Source organism: Panthera tigris, chromosome A2 (genome assembly GCF_018350195.1).
Source record: "Panthera tigris isolate Pti1 chromosome A2, P.tigris_Pti1_mat1.1, whole genome shotgun sequence".
Taxonomy (NCBI): Eukaryota; Metazoa; Chordata; class Mammalia; order Carnivora; family Felidae; genus Panthera; species Panthera tigris.
Genome location: NC_056661.1, coordinates 144,957,535 through 144,980,446, shown reverse-complemented (window position 1 = coordinate 144,980,446; position 22,912 = coordinate 144,957,535). Strand labels below are relative to the sequence as shown.

The 22,912-nt window shown below is 46.6% G+C and overlaps 1 protein-coding gene across 1 annotated transcript; it reads right to left on the bottom strand.

The window, feature by feature from the left end:
- Positions 1 to 219: 219 nt before the first annotated feature.
- On the bottom strand, positions 220 to 21,557 carry CPA2 (carboxypeptidase A2). The gene is made up of 11 exons (XM_007078087.3): positions 21,493 to 21,557; positions 19,532 to 19,613; positions 18,725 to 18,859; positions 17,833 to 17,928; positions 15,908 to 16,009; positions 13,519 to 13,617; positions 12,059 to 12,169; positions 10,838 to 10,928; positions 9,069 to 9,268; positions 6,919 to 7,003; positions 220 to 454 (listed from the first exon to the last, which is right to left on the bottom strand). The coding sequence occupies exons 1-11, from the start codon at positions 21,555 to 21,557 to the stop codon at positions 267 to 269; spliced, it is 1,254 nt and encodes a 417-aa protein (XP_007078149.1). The 3' UTR covers positions 220 to 266.
- Between the last annotated feature and the right edge of the window lie 1,355 nt (positions 21,558 to 22,912).

Genomic DNA, 22,912 nt, shown 5'->3' with positions numbered 1-22,912 from the left:
AAACCTGTAAAAAATCGGTGAAAATTATCAATTTTATGATCTGTATATTTTGCAATTAAAAAAAATTTTTAAAGGATGTTGGAAGCTTTTTACTCAAGACGGATTTTTTTTTTAAGATGAAGGGGTAACCTAAGTGGCTTACTATGTTTTAAGGCAACATAAATCAAAGAAATAGTGCTCCTAAATCAGGATTGGAAAAAGGAATAATCACAACCCAACTTTGCTTTAAACCAAAGAACTTTTAATGGTGTTTATTCCCCAGAGCCCTAATAGGGGTGGTCTCGCACATGCTCCATGATGGTCTTCAAGCCAAGCCAGGTCTCTTCGGCTGTAGGCAAGATCTGATTGGCTGGCAGGAGGAAGCCATATCGACCTGTGTCCCTCAGTTCAAAGGCAAATGAGTATTTGATGCCATAGTCATATGACCAGTCAATGCTTCCTCCACTGGCTTGGTCTGAAGGGCAAATGAGAATAAAGTTTGGTTATGCTATTCCCGCTGGCCTCTCCAGCTATCAACCTCCATGTTAAGTTTCACCATTACCAAAGGTAAGTCAGACCCCTATCTTCATGGACCTTGAAAGCAGAGATAGCTTTGTAGGGGATCACACTTATGAAAAATTACAAGATTAATCTGAAAAGCAAAAAGTTACTTAAATGGACGCTATACTTAGCCTTCCTTTGGCATTTTTAGGAGCCTCTGGCTTCATCTACCCATTTGGAATCCTGCCTGCTCTCCTCATTGGCATCTTCTACACCTTAAGGAGGCCACACCATCACTTCCTTCTTTAGATGAGTGCTAGGTGTAGACATTATTTTCTCTTATGGGACAGGAGGGATTACAAATAGAGTAAGAGATTTGGCCCCTGCCCTCCCTCAGGGAACTTTCAGCGTAAGGGTGGAGGGAGTTTTATTCTGATACCAAATAATATGCCCAGCACCCATATGTGATGGGTTACATCAATAAAGTGATGTGCACCTGTTTAACACGTGGCCGCTGACGTGATAGATGACGAAGGAAGGTGGCATTAGCCTACAAAGACTTAATGGCAATCGTGACTCAGAAGATCTGAGCGATGGATGAGCTCTGAAGCTCCTCCCAGGGAAGGTAGGTAGAGGTCAAATGGAAGAAACGGATGGGAGAGATGGAAGAAGTCACCTAGCCCCTAAGAATGGGGCTAGACAGGGGCTCCTGGGTGGCTCAGTCAGTTAAGTGTCCGACTCTTACTTTCAGCTCAGGTCATGATCTCACGGTTCATGGGTTCAAGCCATGCGTCCTGGGATTCTCTCTTTCCCTCTCTCTGCTCCTCCCCGTGCGCACACACACACACACACACACACACACACTCTCTCTCTCTCTCTCTCTCTCTCTCTCTCCCAAAATAAATATATAAAAAATGGTTTTAAATTAAAAAGAAATGGGGCTGGACAGACAGGGAGACCAGGGCGTTGTACCAGGGAGAAGTAGAATTAGTGGTTACTGTGTGAACTAACACTATAAACACCTGTGATTTGTGCCTTGGCCTTCACCCAAATGGTTGCCGACTTGCACTAAATCCCCCAGGGTACCAAAATTACTAACTGATGCTACGTGACCCAGCCTATCCCACTAAGAGGCCCACAGTGGACGGAACCCTGGCTGCAGACTGCATCCTGATTCTGCAGATCATTCGCTGGGGGACCTACGGCACTTACCTCTCTGACTCCCAAAGGCTTCATCTGCCAAACAGGTATAATATTACAGTACTTATCTCACAGTGAGAAATGCAGTGGGATAATATTATGTGTCTGACTCCAACACCTGTTGAGCACCTACTAACTGTGTTAGGTACTACGCTAAATTGGTTGATTTAACCCCCACAAGGTAGATACTAGTATTATTCCCATTTTCCAAGCGAGGAAACCGAGGTTCTGAGAAATTAAGTGAGGGAGCTGGGATAAAGTATGCAGAAGAAGCGTTCGATAAATTTCCGTTGTGACTGGAACCATCATCGTGAATAAATGACTACGATCCTATCAAAAAATCTGGACCACATTAAAGAGACGAGGTACCCGCAGGGGAGTAATCCCCCAGGAAACTAACGAGCAACATGTATATAATGCCTTAACGCTAGTGAACACTTTCATTCCACATTCTATCTTTTGAGCTTCTCAACAAGCTCTTCTTGTCTTGAGCTTCTCAACAAGCTTCTTCACAGAAGAACAAAAAAGATAAATACATAAAAAGGGAGAATGAGTGGCCTGCCCGCGATCACCTGGTTTCAAAGTGGCAGAACTAGGACTCAAAACCAGGCCGCTCCCCCCCCAGGGTCTGGGTTTTTCACCAACTACCTCTCTAAGAAAGAACTCAAGTAACAACACCTATTGTGGTGCAGCTTCTCAGAGCCCTTTCCAGGTGAGAAACTACCCAGGAAATGTCTCACCCACCACAGAAGTCCAGCCACCTCGTGGGTGGAGTGAAGCAGGTGTTCAGCCCAGAGCTACATACCAATCTGGGGCAGGAGGCAAAAGTACTTAATTGAGCCTTGTTCTTAGAGGCAGTGCTTGTCCAAGCTGGAATGAGGCCAGAATCAACGAAAACAGAGTCAGCTCTGGGCAAAGATACAGCCAGAACTTGCCTGACCATTAATGGTCAGGCTCCAAAAGATCAGACAGCAAACGCTATGCTTGTCTGATACTTGATCATTTATGGGGCACCTGGATGGCTAAGTCAATTGAGCATCTGACTGCGGCTCAGATCTTGATCTCCCGGTTCATGAGTTCGAGTCCCACCTCGGGCTCACTGCTGTCAGCACAGAGCCCACTTTGAATCCTCTGTCCTCCTCTGCCCCCACCCCCCGCTTGTGCGCACACACTCTCTCTCCTTTTCAAAAATGGTTAAACATTTAAAAAGAAAAAAAGGAAATATCTGGGGACACCAGGGTGGCTCAGTCGGTTAATGTCCAGCTCTCGATTTCGTCTCGGGGCGTGATCTGACGGTTTGGGCCCCGCATCAAGCTCTGTGCTGACAGAGTGGAGCCGGCTTCAGATTCTCTCCTCTCTCACTCTCCAATAAACTTTTTAAAAATAGAAATATCTGTAACCTTACCAAGAAAAGCACAAAAAACCTCAGGCTTCCAAGATCTACCTCCCTTGTACACACCGCAGATAAGAAAGGTGAAAAACTAGACTCCCTGTAATAAAATGGTTGAGATCCCATGTGGGGGGACATATGATGCCATTTTGCTGACATTCTGAACTCCAGCCTCCACTCAGAGGCTGCCAAACAGAGAAAACGTGCATTCCTCAGCCTTAAGTGGCCATGATGGCCTTCCTCCCCAGTGCCACCAGTCGGAGAACTCTGCTTTTTGGAGGTGCCTCTGCCAAAGGAGAGGACAATTCCACATGGAACATGATTTAAAAGGTCATGATTTAACAGGACAACTGTAGGGGTACCTCGGCAGCTCAGTCGGTTAAGCATCCAACTCTTAATCTCGGCTCAGGTCATGATCTCAGTTCATGAGATCGAGCCCACATCAGGCTCTGCACGGACAGCGTGGAGCCTGTTTGGGATTCTCTCCCCCCCCCCCCCCCGTCCCTCCCCTGCTCATGCTCTCTCTCTCTCAAAATGAATAAACTTAAAAAAAAAAAAAAAAAAAGTCTGGGCAACTGGAAGCAGATCAGTCTTCCCAGAGAATAGCCTAAAACAATATGTAACAATAACTCCGAATCTGTTCATTCAACATTTGACTTGCTAATCTTGCCTTAGGAATATACACCAAAGAGATCATTTAGAAGAAAAACAAGTTTGTACCAACATGTAGTAGCACCATTTAGCAGACAATACAAAGGCCCAATAACCAGGATACAGCAATGTAATGGAATAACAAGTACCTAGAGTGGAAATACATGAAACTATACAGGAAACAACGTTAACTGAAAAAAACTGGACACAAAATAGAATATAGATGTTGATTACAACTAGATACATTTGTGTTCACTGACAAAATTACTGATGAAATTGAAAGAAAATATGATGATTATTGCCATTTCTTTTTTCTATGAAGCCTTTTATCCTTAAATTTTTTTTTTAACATTTATTTATTTTTGAGACAGGGAGAGACAGCATGAACGGGGGGGAGGGTCAGAAAGAGAGGGAGACACAGAATCTGAAACAGGCTCCAGGCTCTGAGCTGTCAGCACAGAGCCTGACGCGGGGCTCGAACTCGCGGACCACGAGATCATGACCTGAGCCGAAGTCGGATGCTTAACCAACTGAGCCACTCAGGCACCCCATTATGAAGTCTTTTAAATGTATCATCATAGCAAAAAAATAGAAAAGAAAAACCACCAACTGGAAAAAAAAAAACTTTCATGATCAGTAGTTTCTGGATTTCCATCAATTGTTCTAGATATGGTAAGTCAACTATTCCTCCTCCGCTCTCCAAGACTCCCATTGAGAAACCCATGACTAACAAATGTGCCTTCCCTTGGATTCCCACCACCCCCCTCCTACAAATGGAGCCGTGCTGGTGCCTCGAGCATGCTTGCACACTTGCTCCTCCTAGTCAAGCCTGATCTACCCACCTCTGCTGGACCCCTCTTGCCCCTCTTCTCCTCCACTTGGGAACGGCACTGCCTTGGTCACTTCTCCTCTCTCCCGTATCTCCCACCTCTCCCTCTCTATTGGTCCTCTTCCCACAGTCAGTACGTTAGGCTCTCATCTCAAAAACGAAGCCTTCCATTCCTCTCTCTTTCCATTCTCATCTCAGATCCTCCAAAGAGCAGTCTACTCACCGGACCTCCGCTCTCCCCCACCCCATGTACTCCTCCCCTGACCCTCACCACGCTTAGGAAACTGCTTTGGTTAAGGCCACCAATAAGCTAGTGATGAAAGTCCAAAGGGGGAGCCTGGGTGGATCAGTCGGTTAAGCTTCCGACCCATGGTTTCAGCTCAGGTCACGACCGCGCAACTCCTGAGTTCGAGCCCCACAACCCGGCTCTGCACTGACGGTGCAAAGTCTGCTTGGGATTCTCTGTCCCCCACCCCCGCTCTCTGCCCCTTCCCCACTCATGCTCTCTCTCTGGCTCTCTCGAAAAAACAAATAAGTAAACATTTCAAAAAAAAAAAATCCAACGGTAAATGTTCTGTCCTTGTCAGAGTTGACCTTTCTGTAGCCTTTCGTCATGGTTAACCACTGCCTCCTTTCCAACAACTGCTCCTTCCCTGGTTTCCGAAACACAAGCTTCCCGGCCCCTCTGCCCAGGCCCACTGTGTGTCCCTCCCTCACTAACCCCTTCTGTTGTCCGACATCTTGCTCCCCTCCTCCATCCAGGGCTCTTCCCTCTCAAGTGATCTCCTTGCTCTCCTGTTCCAACCATCCTCTCTGCGTCAACGACTCTTAAGCCTCTCTCCAGAATCCCAGCGCCACGTAGCCCAAAGCCTACAGGACATCCCCACTTGAAAACGCTACAGTTCTCTCAACCTCAACTTGCCCAGATCTAATGACCCCTCGGTGAGAAGCGCTCCCCTCTAATGAACGACAAAAGCCTTTTGGTTTTACCTGCTTAATGTCCGCCTTCCACCCTCACTGGCACTACACTAGCGTGGACCACCATTTCTCCCTGAACAATTCCTACTCTTCCTGCGGGATGTTTGTACTTCCAGCCCACCACACTCCGTCCTCCACACTGCTGCTGGTTGTGTCTTCCCTGAAGCACGAAGCCTCAGCGCACTCACTGCCGGATGAAAACTCTCCAAAGGCTTTGAGAACCCTCTGGGTTAAAACCTAAACTTACCATGGCACGCAAAAACCTGAGCGCCCCGCTCCCCTTGTTCCCACTTTTATCCCAGCAGTCCGAAATCTCCTTGTGGGTCACAGAGCCCATTCTGCACGTTCTCACTTCCATGCCTGTGCCCCATCCCTTTCTCCTCCCCGGCCATCTGGTGAGCTGCCATCAAAATCCTGTCCTCCTCCCGTATGTGGCTTTTCCTGATTCTGCCACTGTCCAATCCTTCCAGCTGTCTACCACTTATGACCTACTGCTGCACACAGCACACTGAAGCTCGTTTGTCTTCCTGTTCGTCTCCCACACTAAACAATGAGTTCTCTATGTCTGTAGTACTTGGCGCAATGATGCGCACACAGTAGATGCTTAATAAATGCGTGTTGAGCAGAGTGCGTGCCTGTAAGAGACATTTGTTTCCAAAGGATCCACGGGCACGGGAGCACTGGGAGACTCCTGAGCATTCGACTGTGGGGTCCTGAGTTTCTGGGTCTGTCCCTAAGGAAGCGGGGGATTCCTCTGGGGGACTCAGAATCTGGACGGATGCGTTAGGCTTTCCCACAGCACTGCAGTTTCCTGTTTCTATCCCAGTGCACCGTGGGAGAAGGGAGTCTCAGAACGCCCGCCAGCAGGCTCCCCAGCTTTACTCCCGACGCTGCCGGTATTTCTGACTTATCCTCCCCTCTGGCTCCCCAAACGGTACCTGCACAAAGGACTGCGATAGAGGCCATCCACTAAAATATCGGGGTCCTTTTAAAAAGTCGCACCCATTCTGTCCCCACACCCTGTCCACAGCACCATCCCTCTTAGCCAAGAAAGGGATAATTAATAAAAGTGGTAACGTAGGACCACGTCTTGACAAAAGCTTATTTTTCAGCCACAAGATTCCACACGATGACAGCGAGCTGTAAGGATCAGGACGAACAGAGAGGAACGTACGTAACTCAGATATTTAAGAAGTTCTCTGTTCCAGATATCACCTAATAAGTATCCCATGGGAGGGACCTAGCCTCACAGAGGGAAACTGGGCAACGCCGGGTGCCATGCATGAAGACCTCTCCATTTCACATCAGGGCATTGCAAGGCTCTGGCCCAAAACCACATCGTACCGGCCATCGTACCTGGGTCATTTGTGAAAACACATCAGATACTTACAGATGACTGAGCAGATAGGTCCCACTTTGTACTTGGTGCCATGCAGGCTTGTCAGAGACCGGGTAGCCTTTTGGGCCACTTCATTCTAGAGTGAGAGAACCGAGGAAAGGTGGATGGATAACACTTGTCGCTTGAAGAACAGATGCCCAATAGCAGAATGTGGCACGAGGCAGTCTGATTAACCGGACTCCGGTTAACTTAGGCTTAAGCACCATGCCCTTTCGTTTCGGCCATTTTCACGGACAAGCGAGCACTAGCTCACTTCTGTTGGCTTGGAAAATACAACACGAAGACCTTCACTGTGTATGTGTTCTTCCAGGTGTTTGCAACAGCTACACCAGGGTCATTATTTTGCCACCAGCTGTCCTTGCTCAGGGGTGTGGATGGAAATAGGGTGGGAGTGAGGGGCTAAAGAAAATACGTACTGACCCCAGGATGTACCCGGGAAGTGGATTTTTTTTTTTTTTTTACTAGATCCCTACGTTGGCTTCCTTCCCTATGATTGTCTCTTTTTCCAAGAAGTAGAGCTCAGCAAAATAGTTTCCATTATTTGAGGGTTCCAATTTTGACTGATTGAGGCTTTACTGTCCTTGCTAGGGATAAATGTAAGGTCTTGAACTTGGGTCCAGGAAAACAACCGTACAATTACCAGATGGGGGAAACCTGGCTCGGCAGAATCCTCAGAGAGCCTGGGGGTTTCAGTTGTCAACAAGCCCAACGTGAGTCAACGGCACGATGCTACTGCCAAAAAACTAACGTGACCCTCAACTGTTTAAGCAGAAGTGCACGGTCTGGATGAGGGCAGTGATGGTCATGCTCTGCTCTGTGCTGGTTAACCCACGACACAAGTTTTACACTCACTTCTGGGAGCTACCCTTGAAGAACACGCACAAACCAAGGCATGTTGGGAGAAAAGCAACCAGAATGGTGAGGGAACTTGGGACCATGGTATGAGTGCTTGAGGGAACAGCAGGTATGTAGTAGGGATATGGAAAAACCTAGGAAAAGCAGGTTATCACTCTTCAAGTAATTAACGGATTTGCTTCTTTTCAAAGGGAAACAAACTTGCTCTATGGAGCAAGGTGATAAACCAGGACTGGCAGGTAAAAACCATTAAGGAGAAGGATTTGGGTCTCCATAAGAAGAACTCAAACAATCAATTATACCCCAACATGGAATAGAATCCCTTGGAGGCAGAAAACTGTCCAAACACAGGCTGGCAGAGATGTGAGCACCCAGTTTGGATAATTTAAGGTCATCTGGGTCCACGAAAAGTACCTTTTAGGTTCTTTTCAATCCTAAGGTTCTCTCTGATTTGACCTTGAGTGGTAATACTCACCATCAAAACCCTGAAAATTGCCCTACAGGGCTAACGTCCAACTGACGAGATGAGAGATACGCCTGAATTGGAATAATTTATTCCATTTCTGCCAGGAGCTGCTGTCAATAATGCATTTGAAAGTAAACTGACCAAAAAGTCCCATCTCAGGGTTTACCTCTAACACATGGGTCTCGAAAACCAAGCCTAAAAGCCAAATTGGGAATATCTGCACATTCTCTTCAGCTGGAGATAGCTCTTGCTGAATTATAAGTAGCCCCCGAGATGTCACCATCTGACTTAAGGTCACCACTATTTTGCTCATTCCGAAACAGGAGAGATGATGGAAGGTAGCAGGTTAGGCAGGCTGAGTGTTTTATGCCCAACGTCACACATCGGCACAGCATGATAACCGGTCATAGAGCCGAAAGCACCAGGAAGGTATGAGGCACAGAGCTGGGCGACAGTATTCCCTGGCATACAACAGCATCTGACTACAGAGCTAAGAGCCTCGGGTCCAAATTCAAGTGGGTTATTTCCTAAGCAACAGAGAGCACATCCTGGGAATTTATGGTCAAATTTAGGCTCCTGCTCGTCTGGATTAAGGTAACAGGAATCTCATGAATTCTATTTCCCAAAGAAACTTAATTTAGGAAAGTCCACAACCAGTCTTTCAAACATCTGCCAGTACCTCAAACTTCTCAGCAATTGGACCTATTCATTTGTAACCTGTCACTAGTACACCCCCATCTCAGTACCTGACTGTACAACTGACACTTGTCCACACAATGGACCTTCGTGGCTGAGCTGAAATGAAGTTGCAGAAACTTACCAGCTCATCAAAGTTATCAGGCTTGGTACATGTATACCCATAGGGGAACATCAGCAGCTGAGAATAGCTGTGGAGGGTAATGAAGGCCTTGATTCTCCCATGGCTCTTGATGAAGTTCACTATGGATTTCACTTCAACTTCACAGGTACCCTGGGGTCCACGGTAGGAATCAGAGCAAGGGTTGTTGCTGGCTCCAGGTCCTGATGGGATGCAGAAGAAGCCCAGTAGAAACAGTGAGCTTTAAGGAGACACCATGTGGATACATTTACCATGCATCACTAAATTCTTCCTCTGGAAATCAGACCAAGGTTGTCCATGCACTACACCGAGTTGCTGTCTAAGGGCACAGGGGAGGCCAAACTGAAGTGATTCTGGACACATCTCTCTTCTTTAGAAATATGGTTCCTCTATATGGCAGAAAGAGCTATCAAATTAGATCATCTCCTCTCTGTGGGAGTCGCTGGAAGAAAAGCTAGATTTAACATTATAGATGGAATTCCTGCCTTGGGTGGGAGTTGAGCAAGCTCTTTTCTGGGATTGCTTCCAATTCTTAGCGTCCAAGAGTAGAAGATTCTATGCATCTGTACTTCTAAATCACACAGCCACAAATGCAAGGAACCCTGACACCCTTTTTGCGGTGAGGAAATCACTACACTTGACGACAATGAGGCCACCTTTGGCCTTGATTTTCTCAGCAACTAGAGTTACTCGTGACCACCAAAGTGGTCCACTATGACCTGGCCAGGGCTCTGAATGCTAGAAAAACTCCGAGGGGCTGGGTAGGGGCTGGGACTCCCCAGGGTCTCTAAAGGATATAAACAAAGTATAAATACAACCTGTCACTTTATCTCAAGATTAGTTAATAAGAACAATAACATTTGGGGGGGGTGGGGAGCCTGACGTTGAATTCCTGGGCATTGCGCGGTATTTTAGATCGTATGCTTTGATTTTTTTTTCCTACGCTAAAAAAACTATTGTAAAAGCGATGAATGAAGTTGCCACTCATCCACATCCTGTCACAATTCCCTAGTGGGTCCTTTCTTGGTTCAATAATTCTCATTAATTCATTCGTCTGACAAATATTTAGTGATCGCCTAAATCATGCCAGACCTGTACTACGTATTAGGGATAGTACGATGAAAAAGACAGTTCCTAACCTCACTGTTACCAGGCCTAATGAGAAAAATACAAACAAATTTCAATTCTGTAATTAGAGAAACACAGGGGTTTTAACTGGTCCCTACAAGCATAAAGGAGCCCCCCAACCAGCCTGCCAAAAAATTAGAGCCACGAGTCAACGAGACCAGAGCAGCAAGCCAGCATTTTCCCTCTGAATCTGTTTTTGAAAATCAATTTCCTAATCCTATTTGTACTTCTTTTTAGTTTGATTTCTCGAAACATCCAGAGATGATGTAATGCTTCTCCTCTGAGTAGATCCTAACCCCCTCTAGTGGTTGGTCTGGAGCTTCCTGAGGCCTCCCGCCATTGTGCCGAGTCTCGCTCTGAAAACTCAGAAGCGAAGCCGAGCTGGGCTACAGCTTGTGGGAAAACTAAGATGTGAGACAAAATATATTAAATGCTGCTCAGAGATCTGGGACAGCGCTGCGCGCCTGTGAAGGGAATGTACTTAAGTGTTTTTTAAATGGGTTTTTAAATGGCTTCAATCCTGAATGGGCTTAGCAGACTGACGACACTGCACAACCATGCAAAATAGCCAGTTGGGCCAGACAACTTCGGACCATCCCTGGGGGGCAAGGCCCGGCGCTCACCTCCAAACCCTGCATCCCAATTCCGGTTAAGATCAACACCAACACAGGGGCTTCCGGGTACCCTGGACCGACTCTTCCGCCACATACGATTCTTTAAAATCCAACAGAAAGAGAACACAGAAAAAAAGAAGGACCGTCACTCAGCCTGATGAGACGGTCCCTTTAGAATTCTGTTAATTTCCCTTGCTTCCTCCCGGGAAGGTCCCTTTGGAATGATGCTAATTTCCCTTGCCCACAAAGGTGGCGAATAGTCCTCCTCCAGCGTTCTGCCAGGAGCTTCTTGGTCATTTCACTGAGACGAGAAATAATCCCCATCTCTTCAAGTCAATACCTGCCAAACCATTTTCCATAGAATACCAGTTCTCTTAACAATAACAGAAAATAAAAACAACAATAAACAAAGCGGGGAGAGAGCAAGGGTTCTGTGATGGAATCTTTCAGGAAAATATAGAGCTAAATTGGCTAATTTACTTCAGCACTTCTAGGGTTTTTTGGGTTTTTTTTGTTTTTTTTTAACACTTTCATGTTTTCTACGATGCTCCAGGAGGGGGATACAGTAGGCGGTACTTCCCAAACTTGACTGTGGAACTCTCTATTCATAGGGTATCTGAGTACTAGTATTTGTACGAGTTCTTTTTAAACGCCCGTTGGAAAACACTACCGTACTCGGCTCCCTCCAAAAATAAACTTGAAGCTCTGATTCACTCTGAATATATGTGGGGTCACAGTTGCCACAACGGTGTTTTGTAATGAGACTTTAAATGAAAAAAGAAAAGAAACTACGTTACTCCTTTTAGTGATATTACAGAGGATTTCTTCTACAGATTGTAAGTAACATGCCGAATGCATTGTACTGCCTACCCAAATCCTACTGCCATCTAATTGTCAGCAGGTAGCATCCGCCTCCTCTTTTCTATCAATCCCACCACAAAAAACGCAGAGAGAATCGGAACAAATCTCCTAGGTGACTCACTGTGAACGCTGAGCTCTAATAGCCCAGCCTAACCGCTGAAATGGGCTCTGACCGCGGCAATACGTAAAGACATCATGTGCTGGAATAAGGTGATTATAAACGCCACTATGTGCCTCCATCCAGGGCCACTACTGAGAAATTAGTCATTCCACTTTTGCTAAATCAAGAACAGAAAGATTACGTTTGTTTGTTAAAGTCCTACGCATCTCCATCAACTCTTATTGAAGAAGAAAAAGGTCCAGGCTTACTTTGGTTTGAGAGAACACATATCCATCGGGGTTCGTAACCGGCAGCAGGAAGATATCCATCGTGTCCAAAATGGAAGTGATGGCGACATCAGTTCCATAACCAGAGGCAATCTGAGCAGAGACAACAAATATGTCAATCTCACACTCCCCTTTCACCAGGGAACAAGGGATGGAATAGTAAGACAATGTGGTTTTTTTTCAAACATGAACCAGATACCATGACCACGGTCATGACCATGACCAGATACTGCCGGTCAAGGAGAGCCTGCCAGGACTACAGTCCGGTCTCCTGCAACGCTCCTGTGTTCAATACGTCAATGTCTATACTTTTATCTCTAGTCAGGATAATTTACTTATATGAAATAAAACGCAGATATCACCTATCCATTCTCTCTCAAAAGCAGAATTCTTTCTGTTCATTCTGGGAAAGCACTTCGCGATGGCGTTGTATGGCTTACAGGGGAGCTAAGAACCAAAGAAATGTTTTTCAGTTTTTTCTTCGTCGTCACATAGGCAGGCTTTCCAAAAGTACTCATGACAAACAACAGATTACTTAAATGCGTAGAGACTTTTCTGAAGATACAGAGAACCGGTTAAATTCCATTTGGGGAATTAAATTTCTACTTGCCATCAATTGCAGTAGGGCTGGAGTTTCTGCTGGATTAAAATTTATTCATTTCCTGTGCTCAGCCATCCTAAGGCATTATTATTCAACTGTTAAATATCCATTTCATAATACCCTAAAGGTAACTGCATTTTAATTGAAGGGAAAAATGTATCAGTCGGTATGCACGTGGTTGCACATGCTTGAATGATCTGATGTGGATTGATTTCCTTTGCTCATGAATTAACATTCTGATTTATAGCGTGTCATTTTTGAATTACTTAAGCAATACCAGACTAGGTCACACCCAGCCCGGTGTCCTGACTCTAATTCCAACGAACATGTGGAAGAAAGGTATTGCCACACTCCGACTTCAAAACCTGATGTGGAAACTTTTCAGAAAAACCCAAAAACCCTTAGCTAATTTCACTTTGGATCCGTAGGCCAGAGTAAACTCTTCTGGCACCCATTTCTATTTTCCATCTGAGCCCCTTTGGTGATTTTGTAGATTTCTAGCACAAAGTCCCTCAGCCCTCACGGCTCCAGGCAGCGAAGCAATTTTTCTCTAGTCTGTTCTTATGCTGAAATCTGACTCCTGGGGTCCTTATACTTACCACCCTCTCAATCTCTTCTGGCGGTGTCTGTTAACCGAGCACACAGTGGCCGGCAGGCCCAGGGACAGTGCAATACAGAAATACGAAAAAAGGTTGAACGGGCCTGCTTCCTGCCAGTACGACAAGAGAAAGCCTCCCCGAGAGCATCAGCGTTGGCCGTTCGGATCACAAAGACTGTTGTGTGTTTGGGTGGGGCCTAACCCAGAAAGTCAAAATAATCGAGGAATTTTAGGAAAAACGACCTTATTTGCTGTCCACAGCGCAGTAGCTTGGGTAACCCACTCGCGAGCATGGATCCCGGCGTCTAACCAGATGGCCGGCTTGTCTCCTCCGGTGCTGAACTGTGAGACAAGCGTAGAAACGTGAACGGCTCCACCTCTGCGGGCTCCTGTCCCCCCTCTTTCCCCCCAGGGGCCTTGTCTGTCCCTCGTTCTGTACTTGATGTGATCGAGAGAGAAGGAGGAGGTGTAGACAGTGATGTTGTCAACTAACTCTTCCCATTTCACGTGATTTTCCTGGCCCCGTGCTTTTACCATAAGTTTAAATGCAAGCTAACAAGAGGGCGTGGACTTTCTTTTTGATGTTTGTAAAAAAAAATCGTTGCGGGTAACGTAATGACATGAAAACACAGGTTCATCATTTGGGGTAAATTTTCTAAAACAGGTTACAGACTAGTGCGATGCCATTTTGATTCTCTCGAAAGGCCAGCTCACGCATGTCTATATACGTATGCACACAACCATCTGAAAAAAGGAAGAGGGGGAAGAAGAGAGAACACAGACATAGCAAGATACGCAACAAAATATTAACACCGATCACCCCGTAGTTGTGGAATTAGGAACATGGGGATGCTTTTCCTTTTTTGTTTCTGTTTTCCAACTTGTGCACCGATTGTGTTATTTCTGTGATGAAAATGCTTGGGATAACCTTTCGAGTCCTTCATAGAAGCAGAATAGGCAGTAGGCTCTGGAGGTGTTTTCCAGAGTTTAAATTTTATGACCTAAGGGTCTCAGTTTTATTTGGAAGAGTGGCTTTGTCAACTGGATCAGTAAATGGGAAGGAAAAGAGGATGGTTGTTTGCACCATCAACTTCTGTCTCAGTGCTGCATTCTAAACATAGCAGATAAGGTAAATGAGAAATGCAAATCCTTGCTAAAAATTACATTTCATGGGCTTTGAGAGTTTTAGTTGAAAGGGTTTCATATCTTTTCCTCCAAAGAGCTCAATTGTAAAAAGCGGACCTTTCAAAAAAACACAGAACATTCTCAACCACGAACCACCCTAGATAAGAGAAGGCCAGGACAATCCAAGGGGGAGAAGAATCTGGGATTTCCTGGCCCAATGGTAGCAGTAACACAGAAAAGGAAATTTTTTTTAAAGAAGGTAGTAAATATTAGCAAATGTACCACGGTGTCATAAAATAAGCAAACCACTCCTCTCAAGCCTGCTTTGGGAGAAACACTCTGGAGAAATCCATCTGTCCCAATGAGTCCCTTGGTTCTCAGCCATAACATTTCCAAATTTAGTAGGGAGTTGTGACATTATCTTTCTGTTTTTCTTTCCCTCTCTCTCTCTCTTTCACAAACTCTTTCTAGGAAACTCGGAAATAAATTTCATTCTTTCTGGGCAAAGTGCAAAAGCTTGAAACTATCAGCACTAAGACTGTCAGAGGTTACAGGCTGGAGTAAAACCCTAACCCTTTTCAACTAGCACCAAGAAAGAAAGGAAGGAAGGAAGGGAGGGAGGAAGGGAGGAAGGAAGGAAGGAGGGAAGAAGAGAAGGAAGGAAGGAAGGAAGGAAGGAAGGAAGGAAGGAAGGAGGGAAAGAAGGAAGGAAAAGAAAAGCCTTCGTTTTCTGGGCATTTGCCTGCGCAGTTAAGTTGCCCTGTCATTCTCCTGCTCGCGGCAGGAACGCTTCTGTTTTTTAAATGCAGCTCAGGCAAGTACTTGGCGCTTTTTTTCTTTGTAAATCTCTTACTTTAAAAATGAGAGAGAAAAGAAAAAGAGAAGAGAAACAAGGTACAGAACTCCTATCTTGATTAATTACAGAATACCTCCCCCATCCTCCCCTGCTCACCCCAAGGCGGCACCCCTACGTCCATCTCCTCCCCCCCCCCCCCCACTCACCCTGGGGCCCACACCACCTTCTCCAAAGCCCCCCCCTCATCGCGGGGCCCGCACCGCCACCCCCAACCTTCGCTCACTCTGGGGCCCTCGTCATTTCCTCCACCACCCCCTCTCACCCTGGGACCCTCGTCACCTCCTCCATCCGCCCCCCTCGCCCTGGGGCCCGCACCGCCTCCCCCTTCCTCCGTTCCTATTGGCGCGTTCGCCTCTGGTTCCCGGCGAGTGAATCTATCAAGATGAGAGCATTAATTCACTCCTGCAGACCTGCGTCAGCTTGCGCAGGAAAGAGAAAAAAGAAACAGAAAGGGGGGGGCGGGGGTTGTGGGGAGCTGGATACTCAAAACCAGCAAGGACCGGTTAGGAGGGGGAAAAAAGGGGGAAAGGGAAAAAAAAAAAAAAAAAAAAGGACCCGCTCTGCAGGCAGAGCCAGGACTGACGGTCCGCCTGGGAGGAGCGGGATTCTAGAAGCCTCTCGGGAGGAAAACCCACAGCTGCACCTGTGTACCTTGAGCACGTTCATGGGCCGCTTTTCGAAAGAATGGCCAATGTTCACTTTGCTCACTAGACCGGGGTGCTCGGCAACGATGTTATCCATCGCTTGGGAAATCTGCAGTGTTTAAGATGAACAAACAGACATTTGCAAATGAATGACGTGACGCCCCCGTGAGCGACTTTTCCCCCCTCCTCCACTCCCACTCCCTCCGGGCCCCGGAGAGGGCCGCGCGGCCGACGCCGCAGGATGGGGGACGCGGGGAGCGGAGGGGAGAGATGATGAGTCACCGGGCGTCTGCAGGGGCCGGCGAGGGGGGGAGCCATTTTGTGGCAGCGGAGGCGGCTCGTTCCACTTTTGTGCTTCCGACAAAATGGCCCTTGTCTGGCTTGCCCGAGGCCGTCCCCCGCCCAGCCCTGCGGGGCGGCGTCCCCCGCTCGCCCTCCCGGGCGGAGGGCCGCGACTACCAGGGGCACCCGCAGAAAGGTGGCTTTGCGGGCAGCGGGGCGGGTGCAGGCCAGGGGCGCCGGCCCGTGAGGCGCGTCCGCCGCCGGCTACCTCGGGCCCCTCTTGGCGAGGCTGATGGAAACGCTGCGCCGCTGCGTCCGGGGCTGGGCGTGAGACGTGTCCGGACAGTGACCGGCAGGCAAAACAGCCCCTCCAGGGGCCGCTGCCGGCACCTGCTGTCCGCGGGACACGGACGCCGGTGTGCGAGGCCCGGGGAGCGCGCGGGAGCGCCTCGCTTGCTCCGCTCCCTTTTCCCCTCGCTCTCCCCAGTGGTTCGCAGTCCCTTGTCCGAAAGCCGTCGGGGCCTTGCGTATTTCAAATAAAGAATCGTGGCGGCGCTTCGTCGGGGCCTTGCGTATTTCAAATAAAGAATCGTGGCGGCGCTTCGTCGGGGCCTTGCGTATTTCAAATAAAGAATCGTGGCGGCGTTTCGTTTTGGGGTTTTAATTTCAGAAGGGTCGTGGGAAGCGTATGTTGCACATGATGCACGTGGCCTGGCTCCGTGTTCGAACACGTTCGTACTGCCGGCGGTGAAACAAATGAGTAGCAAGGCAGTTCAGGGCAGAGTTTGTCCCCAGATGCGTTTAGGTCGGGTCAGCTTTTGCCATCGGATAAATCGGGGGGGGGGGGGGGGGGGACGATTGATTTCAGGGTTCTTGGCATTTAGAATTGGTGATTTAGGGGACGAGTTCCTACCAGATCTCTCCCCCGCCCTGGCTCTTTCCTATTCCCCCGCCTCTCCCTGTTCCCCTCCAACCCCACCTCCCCACCTCACCACCTCACCCCCACCCCGTCTTGTCACCCCCTCCCCTCCATTCCCCCACTCCAAATCATTTAGTGCAAATAGACCCCCTGTGGACCCTGAGAAAAGCTCAGTGTCACAAAGAGGCAAGTGCGGTGCGGCCCTGCCCAGGTGTCCAGGGGGCAGCTTGTGACCCAGCTGGAGGAAAGGGGGCATTCTTCAGGCCAACAGAAAAGACAGCAGAGACCTCACAAGCCTCGGCTTCTATGAGGTCTGGGCACATCCGTCAGGCTGGGAGACCCCACCCTCCGCTGGCAGGCAGAGGTGTCTGTCTTCATCAATTCCAGCCATGAAGCACAACTCTCAGGTGGCTTCGTGGGTAGCACAGGTCAGAAATTGGCCAAGGGGCCTTGAGGGGAGAGGCTCATCAGCATGAGCGGCTGTGTGCTCCCTGAAGACTCTCCTAGACGGTTCCAACTAATGGAATGGCTCCTGGAATGGGTATGTGGGCTTCAGGTCCTGCCTTAAATAAGCAGGGACACTGATACTGGCTGTGAAATCCCAGAGAAAATTGGAGAAGTTAGGAAATAGTAGGAGAATACTTGCCATTAAATCACCAGGCCGAAGCAAAAGCCTTGTCATCAGAGGAGAAAATGGCCCATTGCTCTGATACTCATTTTGAAACACCTACCTCTTCCAGAGTATGATAAGCCTCAAAGTTGAAGTTGCCATTCCGTTCTCTTCTCTGATTGAGTAACATCTCTTCGTTCTCTTTGTCCAACAGAACCTAAGATAAAACCAGTTGCACTTCTGATTAGCTTATAGCCATGCATTTGCATCTACAGTTGTGAAGGAAATGCTAAGACCCTGGTCCTCAGTCCAAGCATCCTCTTCCGGTCCTCCAGGCTCTGGGGTCACGCCTTTCCCCCTTTCTGAGAGCACCCTGAAAGGGGAGGAGGCATTAACGGGACTTTGGGGCCAGCCAGATGCTGAAAATATAGGATGACAGTCCTGTGGTTGCCTTTCTGGGAACCCAGGGCCCGAGTTAACCCCCAATTAAAAACTAAATGAGGGGCGCCTGGGTGGCTCAGTCAGTTAGGCATTCAACTCTTGATTTTGGCTCAGGTCCTGAACTCACAGTTCCTGGGTTTGAGCCCCACGTCGGGCTCCGCGTTTACAGTGCGGATCCTGCTTGGGATTCTCTCTCTCCCTCTCTCTCTGCACTTCCCCCATTCGTGCGCACACGATCAATCTCTCTAAATAAATAAATAAACTTAAATTAAATGAGTGACGTTTTACTTTTATTTACTTCAGCTAACATGCTTTGGTTTGCGCGCTGTGTTTCATGCCAGGGACTCTCTTTTGCCCTTTCCCTCAAATTTTGTTTTTATTACCATATCCTACTCATGCCAAATGCAGACAGGAGACGGACAGTGCCTCCCTACCCACTCTGCAGGGTAGCCCCGATGGCAGGAAGGCCCTTGGGGCACCCACAGGTCCTTTCCCTGGCAGAGGGGTATTCAAGGAGAAAAAAGCATGGACCTTCAGTTCATGTGGACCAGCAAGGTCTGTGGAATAAATACCTGAACATCTTCAATCATGATGGAATAAGCAATTCCCTGGGATTCCAAGAAGACTTTGACCGCCTGGACGCTGACAAAGGGAACTCGGACATGGGCTGTCTCCCCTGGGATGGTTGGTGATTTCCAGAAATCAAGCTGGAAGGGGTAAAAGGCCAAGGCAATACATGGGTCATTCCAGGGAAATGGACAGCTCAGCATGGATAGATTTCCAGAAATCAATTTGTATCCATTTTGCCTCCAGCCCACAAGACTAGAATCATTATGGAGTCACTGTGATATGGCAAGAGGGTCTTTTTTTTAAATATCCAAGCATGAACATATGTGTTATATTGTTTTTCCCCCCCTGTGGTTAGATATTAAAACTGACAGAAGGCAAAGATTATTTAAAACTATGGCAGTTTTTTTTAACAGTTGACATTCAAGTGATCCAATTCATTTCATAACAGAACATTAATACCGTAAATTATTGGAGGAGGGAAATAACGCATTAAAGCTGTTCGGCAATTTTTCGAAGTAACTTTCACATTTGATCTCTCTTTTCACTCGTACAATGAACCTCTGAGATAGAAGAATGGCATGTTTATCCTCATTATACTGAACGGGATCATGAGACACAGGGAAGGCAGGTGACTTGCCCGATGTCGCAGACTTGAAACTGGAGCCTGGGTTTTCCACACCCCAGCTCCAGAAGTTAACATTTCACACCATGTCAAAGATGAGCCACAGTCCAAAGTAAGAGATCCAGTCATCATGTCTAACTGTGCAGTAGTCATGTGGCAAAACAGAAACTCCCTGTAGGACAGATACCTGAAGGTGTTCTTCAGCCTCCAATTCCACCAGATGTCTTATTTGTTCTTCGTTCCTTGGTACGACCTCGAGAACCTGGTCCCTAAGGATATTAACCAGACATGACCTTAAAAGCAAACCCTGGACACCGTTTCCTGTTGCGTTACGCCTGCTGTTAGTCTCCGCACATAGGAAGGAGTTTAATGAAGCGGTTAATAATCTCTTTGACAATCGAGAAACTAATAAATGGTATACTGACCCATATCCCCAGAATGAGGAGTTTACTTCCCCTGAGGAAATGGTATCTAGATAATAATTAAGAGGTGTACCTACTCCTAGCAGGAAGCTTGCCATTAAAGTTACCTTTCCTTTAGCTAATGATTATTTCTAAAATAACACCTGCTGGTCATAAAGCGATAGCTTTGAAAACTCTTTCTGCCTCTCAGAAATGAGGTTGGGGCTTTTTTTTTTTTTAAGTGGAATAATTAGTTTGGTGCTTGTGAGAGAAATCGAATTCACATCTGGGTAGACCTAGGACGTTTTTGTTGTCGTCATTAACTGAAATGTATCAGAGTGCCGTCTCCAAAGCCCATTCATGTGACCCAAACTTGGGGTGTGCCAAAGACAATTAGGACGCTGAAAAATCATGGAGTGCTTCTCACTCCGTGCACCCATCCACACTTTATCCTTGATAAAGGATATCAAGGACACCTTGGCAGGAAAGAGAAGTTGGAAAACAAGCCAACGCATATCCTTAGAAAAGAAATTTGGGAGTAGATCTGGATTTGTATAGCCCTTCCTCAGTGGTAGCAGTTTGCCTTCTACCGCTTTCTCCAAGTAGGCTGCCTTCCTGAGTCACTTCCCTGAGCATTTGTGCAGTGGGGAAAGGGTTGGTATAGAGCCCTATACAAGGACCAGAACCCGGGTCTTCTGAAACCAAGTGCCGTGCAAACTTCCAGTGAACGCTAGCAAAATAAGTAACAGACTGTGAGATCTTCAAGGCTCTTCTGCCTCCAGGTATCCACCTGCCACATGATCTGAAAATTCTTCCATTTGAGTCTCATTCCTTTTGGTTAGTGCACAGACGCCCAGGAGTCCTCTTTTATAAGGGGAAGGTACTGAGCAAAGTACTGCTTTGGGCTAATGTTTACTGGTCTGTGTTTTGAGGAAGAGTAACCCTTTGAGTTTCTCCGCACGTTAAAAAAGAAAAGTGGGGAGGAGTTTGATGATCAAAAAAATGGGTAAACGTACCAACCTAGATCCCTTCTTATAGATTTACAATGCATATGAATTTAGTAAAAGTCACTAGAAATCCTATAGTTTGTTAAACCCTCTGATTCCCAAATTTATTTGACCACCCACTTCTTTGGGTCAAATTTATTTGACCACTTCCTTAACTCCCTGGAACACTCTCCAAGAAATGCTGCCTAAAACCTTTCATAGAATCTTGGAACCAATACACTTGGGAGCAAAGGTGAATCCTACAAAGCCGTGAGAGTTGGATTTGGGCTGAAATCTGCAGCGCCGGTTCTCCGACTTCATGAGGTTCCATAGCTGGGGGCACTCGGTCTGAAGGGCAGATATGGAGGATGGAGCCCAGAATGGCTGGGAGGAGGTCGTAGGAGAGTAACCCATCACTTACTGAGTGAGATGCGCAGAGACAGTAGGCCAAACAGCTTGATTTTCACTGATGTCTACCATCCCTACCTTCTGATCATCAAGGGATGTGAGTAAATACAGAGAGAAAAAGGTATATGTGTTCAGATTTCACTTTTTTTCCTTTAAATGTCGTTCATCTCTGTTTTTTTTTTTTTTTTTTTTTTTGGTCACTCATTTCTGTTATTCCCACTATCCCCTCTCCAAATCTAAGAGGACTTCTCTGAAACTGCTGAACACTTACACCTTTTTATTCTGCCACCATCCAGTGAGACTCTGTGAATCAGGCAACAAAGTTCAAAGAGGCGCCAGAAGACATAACTTACCCCACAAATGTTTCTCGACAGTAGATATGCCCAAAAAGGGCACCAAAAACCAAGATCAACTTCATGGTCGAGGGTCTTCCCAGAGTCCAGAATTCAGTGTCATTCCTGAACTTTATTTATAGGACCCATGGCTGAGGCTGATCTGTAGGCAGTCTAAGAACTCAAGTGAATGCCCACATGTTAAAATTCCCACCTGCATGTCAAATTCTCAAGGTCGTAAACACCCACCTGTGTGATATCACCAATTCGTACATTTTCCATTCCCACCATGAGATAACAAATTTTGATGGAAAGAAAACAAAATTGCTAGAGCATTCCAAGGGCAAATCATGTATTTATGATTTAGAACATAAAGTGCCACCAACTCTGACCAGTGATAGAAGCCAGATTAGTAGACCTGAGGTTAAAGTCCTTTCTGGGTCTCTGACTAAAAAACAAAACAAAACACCAAAAACCAAATAACAAAAAAGGGCACAGTATTTAGACTAATTATTCAGGCATCCTGTCTATCACATTCCATTAGTTTGCTCATTTGTTTATTTTTATAATGTTTACCCTGAAATGCTGCAACCATTCAGTCCACATCTGCTGAATCTCCCTGTAGAGGTGGCCCATTCCCATCCTTACTCTATATTAAAACAAAACAGAAGGCCTTTTAATATTCAATTTTGGACTCTTTCTAAAGTGATCCATCAGCATTTGTACCAAATTGATGTCCTTGTTTCTGTGCTTTTTCCCAAAATGAAAATGTCTTTCTGATTATGACAACGAAAGTGCTTGTTATAGAAAGTTTGGGTAAAAAAGTGTGTTTTATTTAATCACCCATGGTTCCTCCACCCAGTGAAAATCATTTGGTGTATACCTTTCCAAATTTTGTTCTATGTTTTAGAGCTTTCCCTTGAAGATTAGATGATGCCATCCATTCTGATTTTTAAGCAAATGTTTTTTTGTTTGTTTTTTAATGTGTATTTATTTATTTTGAGAGGGAGAGAGCATGAGTAGGGGAGGGGCAAAGAGAGAGACAGAATCCCAAGCAAGCTCCAAGCTGACAGTGCAGAGTCCCACACAGGGCTCAATCCCACAAACCACAAGATCATGACCTGAGCTGAAGCCAAGAGTCAGACACTCAACCTACTGAGCCACCCAGGCGCCCCTGAGCAAAGGGTTTTTTAAACAAAGGTGATCTTCCCTTGTCTATAAACGTAATTCTTCATTAATCTGACTTTGTTCTTCATTGCAAAAGAAAAAGAACTACCTATTTTTAGGAATCATACTTTATTGCATTTAATCATTCACACACATTATGTTCAGCCCAGCAAGAATACGCCACAAAAAAGACACAAGGAATATTTCGTCTGTCCTCTGCATCATTGCTGGGTTAGAATTCTCAAGTACCTGCTTGAAGGGGAAAACTCTGTGT

Coding starts and splice junctions, on each gene's coding strand:
- CPA2 (XM_007078087.3), bottom strand. CDS start 21,557: ATGAAGTTGATCTTGGTTTTTGGTGCCCTTTTTGGGCATATCTACTGT. Junction 18,860..19,531: donor AGGCTGAAGAACACCTTCAG/GTATCTGTCCTA, acceptor TACCCCTTCCAG/CTTGATTTCTGGAAATCACC. Junction 13,618..15,907: donor GGCCCATGAACGTGCTCAAG/GTACACAGGTGC, acceptor CTTGTCTCACAG/TTCAGCACCGGAGGAGACAA.